We start from the raw sequence: 6,000 nt of genomic DNA, 5'->3' as shown, positions 1-6,000 counted from the left end.
TGCCGTTAAGGAGGAACATGCACAAAAAGACAAACTTTCAAAAGTGTCAGTTTTCATTTTCAATAAAGTTATCAATTTTGGAATGAAACCCCGCCGTTTAATGTTACTGTACATGAGTCATCTACTGTAGACGTGTGCACTAAACATCTGTGAAGATTAATCTCATTCAGCCAGATATTAAACCACCAGGTCAAAATGCTTGGCAAAATGTCCTCTGTACAGCTCCAGTCCACTGCATAGTTTAATTCCCAGCTGAAATATCTACTGTAGTTGACTCTGCTGCCATTACTTGCACTGCACACCACATCCTCATTTCCATATCATCTCTTGATTATTAGTGCTGTTGGCAGAGCAGTAGACATGCAGAAACTGTGGATGAGTGTAGGCTAATGGGTGTCAGAGCAGATGCAGGCCCAGACGTCCCCTCTCCAAGTGCAGGGGGTGGTCTGCTCCTCGTCACCCTGCCGCCGGAGGCCACCAGCCTCGTATTAACAGCTGTATTTGGCATATTGGGCCGCGATGATAGTGAAGCCTCAGTGACCTGCTTCATTTGACTGCAGAGGCGAGATAGCACATCTGGACCCCCCACCATGGGCTCAACAAGCTGGAAACTGAAGCGCACAGAGGGAAGACTGTCCACATTAGATCCACTGATGGGTTTTACTGCCTGACTGTGTGTCATTTTGGCATCAGCAAGGGAATTTTCAAAAGCTGTTCTCTGTAAACCTGTTTGATTAACACATTGATGATTTATTCATCTGAATCCAAAGTTTCCTTAGGTTTTTTCTGGCTGGGGATACTCTCCTTAACAACTTAAAAAATGTCAATCAGCTTGTCATGGCTGGTCAGGCAGCACCTGTCTCACTTTGGGCTCTAGAAATTGCTTTAAGCATTTTACACAATTTAATGACATTCAATCGATGAAATTATAAATAAATTGATTATGACAATAATAATAATCAATAATAATCTTGTGTTATTACAACTAGAAATAAACATTGTTATATAAAAAGAAAAGTGAAATCATTACATATGGATAACTAAGGACATTTCACATTCAAAAAGTCAAGTTATGGCAGCAGTGACAATAAAATAGCATTGGTGCCTTATGTTCTTGCATGCCTTACATGTTGATGAGTCTAATTGCCTGCAGATAAAACACGTGTTCACACGTCTCAGGGGAACATGGTAGATTCAGGACTTTTATTCTAGAAACCAGGACAACAATTTTGTTGAGCTGCTTCAGTTCTTTTTCTGCCCAAAGCCGACCATTAACCCTCCACTGTGGATACCTTTGGTGTTGCTCTGATAAAGTTCATCAGTGTTAGATTAGACATCACCAGCAGGTGCAATTTTCAGCTTGTATTATGCCTAAAAATGAGATATTCACCTCTAGGGGATAAAACACATTTAATTGGACAAAATGTCACCGACTATAATGTTTATCCAAGCTAGTGAGAAGAGTGTTTTGTTTGCAATTTAAGTGAGCGTTGCAGTTGCTGCTGATTCAGGTGCACGCTTTACTCGGAGCGTACCTGTCTTGGCCAAATCCCTAAGGCCTTTGCACCTGAATGAACAGGCAGCAGCAACTGTTGGCTGAGCTTTAAAGACAGTTTTCTTTTTTTAAGGAAAAGGGAGCCGCGTTTTTTAAGTGGCTCCTAGGATGTTAGCAGCACAATTAAACAAAGCTCTGCTAATCTTTACAGCTGGCGTCAAGAGGCACTGTGTTCTCGCAGAGCGGTGTTATCCGTAGCATGGCACCCGGAGTCTGACAAGCTGGGTAATGTGCCCTGCGAGCTGCCACCACCCTCATCACAGCAGTGCCTTCACTGCAAACATACTGTACAACCCTAATATACATCATAAAGAGAGAAGAAAAAAAAACTGCACGACAATGAATTTGCATTATTCAATTAAATATGCTGCAGTTATTTGCAGCGGCATTTAAAGAAATGCAAATTCACCTCAAGTTTTGAAGGTAATAACTCTGATTATGCCAGCGCATGAAATTTTATGGTATTTGGGAATAAAAGATGCTTTGCCTGTTACACTTTCCTCACAGTGATGGTGGAAAGCTATGCACTGTGATGCATTTTTGTTTCACGTTTTGTATCATTGTGACACAATTTTCCATTGTGCCTCTTTGGAGCTTGGAACACATCCAAGCTTAATTTCAGTCATCACTTGTTCAGTGCAGCTCAACCATCAATTCTGACAACCTGCTATAATGAATTTGAACTCATCTTCACACAGCATTTTATACCACCTGGGGAGCTTTGGCTGAGCTTACAGACACGCAAACTTCAGCAAAGTAGTTTTGCAAACTATCCTGCAGAAGTCTGGGGAAGCTGATGGATGTAAATAAACAACCTGCTGATGTGTCCTAATATAAAAGACTTATATTTTTAGGGTGGGGTGGAGAGATGCTATCTTGGGTCTATTAATGCAGTCATCACAGCGTTGCCCCGGGCCGTAGGGCCTAATCCAGAGGAGTGAGAGTGAATGGGACTGTGGCTCGAGCTTGCCAGACCTACTTAGGTTCTGGTTGAGAGCACAGTGCTGTGTGGGCGAATCTATTCTGTCCTGGGCAGGGCACAGCATAAACATTGCCCAGGGAACGCAGGCAGGCAGGCAGGCAGGCAGGCAGGCATGCAGGCAGTCAAGCGGACAAGAGCAAAACTACAAGGATGGTTGCCTTTAATTTCCTTTCTACTGACTCCTCTCAACTGTCCAGGGCCTGAGAGCAAGAGAGGGTAAAGAGAGAACACAGCGTACGTGTGTGGAAATTACCTGTAGGAGCTCTCTTATTTTCTGGGGCTTCACCAAAGTATGTACTGTTAACCACCTTCCGCTCTCTCTCTCTCACACACACACACACACACACACTCAATCACACTCTTTCACGGTGAATCTGCCCCGATCCATCCAGCTGACGGCCGTGAAGCAATGACTCGCTTGCTCCTCTCTTACTGTCTTTAAGTGATCTGTGTTTGCTCCATGGCACTCTGGTGCTCTGACCTTCTGACCCTGCGTGTAAACAGAGCACCGCCGCTCCGCCATCCACTACCCTGCCGCCACCATCCCCCACCCTCCACTACCAAATAAGGAAGACGGAGCCACTGAGAGCCAGCAAGTCGGTCAGCCAACCCACTGAGGAGGCCATTAGTGAGAGGTTGGTAGAAAACCACCTCTGGCATCACTCATCACTCCCGGCCTCTCTGGCCTCACCAGCCTCTCCGCGCTGTGGAGATGCACGAGCACGCTCGTGGCATGTGCATAAACACCCACTGAAAGGCACGCTTATTTCTGCACACTGACCCGTGAAGCATTAAAGGCACTCAAATGCACACACATACAGTAGACTGTATACAATGATACGCATTGAAAGGCGCATGTGCTTGAACGTACACACAGTGAAAGACACACAGCACATTAAAAATCACTCAGAGGCACAAGGCCGTACAAAAGACATATTCACAGGATACTATGCATACACGCAACATGTACACAGAGTAATGATATATTGCTGCATAAAAACACCCCTACACACAACATAAATTATACACTGGGTTGCTTTAGCGAAGGCTTCTAAACAATCAAAGATGTGTTTCTAACTTTGCTGACAGATGGCGTTATATGGTGCTATACCATTAAGGGTACTTATCAGTCAGTGAATGCGCTTATTACCACACAAAACTCAAGCCAGCGCAGAAACATTGAACATAGTAAGGCTAGAAGATGTTATGACTGTTACTGACAAGACATTTTAACATCAGTGGTATCTCATGGTATGTCAGCATTTTAACCGAAGATTACAATTCAACAAAGTTAGCAAAGTACATTTCTGCAAAACCACAGATAAGTTAACACTTCTTATCTGTGGTAAGATATTTTCTTTATGTTACAAGGTTCAATTTTCAGTTTGGAAAACATTGTGGTTTGGCTTATAATACCTGTTTTGGTCGCCGCCAAAATGACTGGAGATGGTACAACTTCCGCAGAAAAACTGCTGGTGTTGCTCGCCCACAAAAATGGCTAATATCAACCTTAGATGTCTGTGGTTTACAGACTAAACAGAACTAAAATGACATAAATTGTTTGACACTAGTAGTCCTGTCATGGCAGAAAAGCATCTCATACGGCATCTAGACATAAAACACAGACTAATGACATTTTCTTTATCATTTTGCAACTTTCATCGTTTAAATGATAAATTTGGTTGCTTATTTTAGAGACTCTTCTACATACAGTAGCTTCAGTCATGTAGGAACATCCACAACAAGTAGTTACATGAATATTTGACATACAGTGTGTCATAAAAGGCAAATACTGGTACACATGAAACACACCAGTGGAGAACATATGAAACCTTCACAAGTTTACAACATTCACAGTTAAACTAACTGTCTGCTCAATCCAATAATGCCAACACTGAAATTGAAATGCACCGTGCAAGCGGCAGCGGGCACAATATAAAAGAGCACTTGTCAGTTTAACAGGATTCACAGGACACGCAGTTAAACACAGTAATGCAAAACACTCGCTCTGTGTCTGTGTTTTTGTCTCCCTCTGCCCTCACCCTTTCTTCAGAAATTCTTTGGTTTATTTAGCTGCACTCTTTCACCTGCCTCCAAATGTCAGCTGAGTTCAACAGAGCTGGAGGGGAAACACTCTCAGAGAGAAAGCCTTATTGAGAGCGAGCCGGTTAGAAGAAATAAAGCAGATGCACGAGAGTTGAAGGAGAAAGAGAGGCAGAAGCGAGCGCGTTTGGTAACAGAAAAGTTATACTGACTCTAAGGCATTATGCTAACAAATCACGCTCCATAATTTATACTTTTATATGATGTCCTCTCCACAAAGGCCATTGTTAGCCTTGTTTAGTGGAACTCTTGTCATGCATCATGCCGGGATACTTTAAGTGACGGACTGGATGCACAATAATAGGATTTTGGTTACATTGCTCCAAGCTTCAAAACCATGCAAATGGGTCAGGCGCACTCTGAGGAGTATGAAAATTGAAAACATAACACCAGTGAGCAGAAGCACCAAAGATGTCACCAAAATAATATTACTAATAATAACACAGATCACTTTGAAATAGTGATGCATGGTCCAGATATTGTTGTAAAATCTGTAAATCATAACTTAAAGGAGACATACTATGCTCATTTTCATGTTCATAATTTTATTTTGGGTTACTACTAGAAAAGGTTTACATGCTTTAATGCTCCCCCGAATACCCAATCTGTTCAGATTGGTCAGCTCACACACGCCTGAGCCAGCAACACAAACAACAAGAAAGCAGCTGTGCTTAATTCATTTTTACTTGCCAAACTAGCCGCCAGGTATAAATTATGCAAATGTGGGACGTAGTGAGGTCAAGAAGTCACAGGATTACTACTGACGAGGCGTTTCAGGCCCTTAGGAGCAGTGTTTTCCGTGGGAGAGAGGAGCTTCTGTTAGTGCGGACTATGGACTTTTTAACTTTCGAGACCTTTTACATGCCGAAGTATCCTTGAGCAAGATACTGAACCCCAAAACTGCTCCTGGCGCGCAGTTGGCACCTTGTGTGGCAGCCTCTGCCGTCAGAGGGCCCTGCGATGAGCTGGCGACTCATCCAGGGATATACCCTGGCCTCCGCCCTATGTGAACTGGATTTGGCCCCAGTAACCCGCAACCCGCAATCCCCTGAAAGGGGCGATAAAGCGGCAACATCTCCGCGACCCTCACGGAAAAAGCGGTAGATAATGAACTGAATGAACTGAACTGAGACCTTTTACATGCATAAGAGTAATGTAATGTAAAACACTGAAGAAAAAGTTAAAAAGGAAAGGCATGATATAACGAATTTGATGTCCACATACATGCACGTGTGTCTCACAGAGACAGGCATTACGTGTAACAAGACGTCTGAAGAGCTCAAAAGTTCCTCAAAATATAGAGAGAGCTGAGGGATTTATTCTCTACCCAGCAGCATGTAATGAATCCCCTCCCTGCCCC

General features: G+C 43.2%; 1 protein-coding gene across 1 annotated transcript in view; it reads left to right on the top strand.

Moving 5' to 3' along the window:
• The first annotated feature begins 389 nt into the window (after positions 1 to 389).
• Positions 390 to 6,000, top strand: part of ptprsa (protein tyrosine phosphatase receptor type Sa) — a 188,339-nt gene continuing 182,728 nt past the window's right edge. Inside the window, exons 1-2 of the mRNA XM_073476466.1 lie at positions 390 to 485; positions 3,042 to 3,172. Of these exons, the coding sequence (XP_073332567.1) occupies positions 390 to 485; positions 3,042 to 3,172 (227 nt within the window). The remainder of the gene's footprint in view (positions 486 to 3,041; positions 3,173 to 6,000) is intronic.

The sequence above is a fragment of the Pagrus major genome, chromosome 11, assembly GCF_040436345.1.
Source record: "Pagrus major chromosome 11, Pma_NU_1.0".
Taxonomy (NCBI): Eukaryota; Metazoa; Chordata; class Actinopteri; order Spariformes; family Sparidae; genus Pagrus; species Pagrus major.
This window is presented reverse-complemented; position numbering and strand designations above follow the sequence as displayed.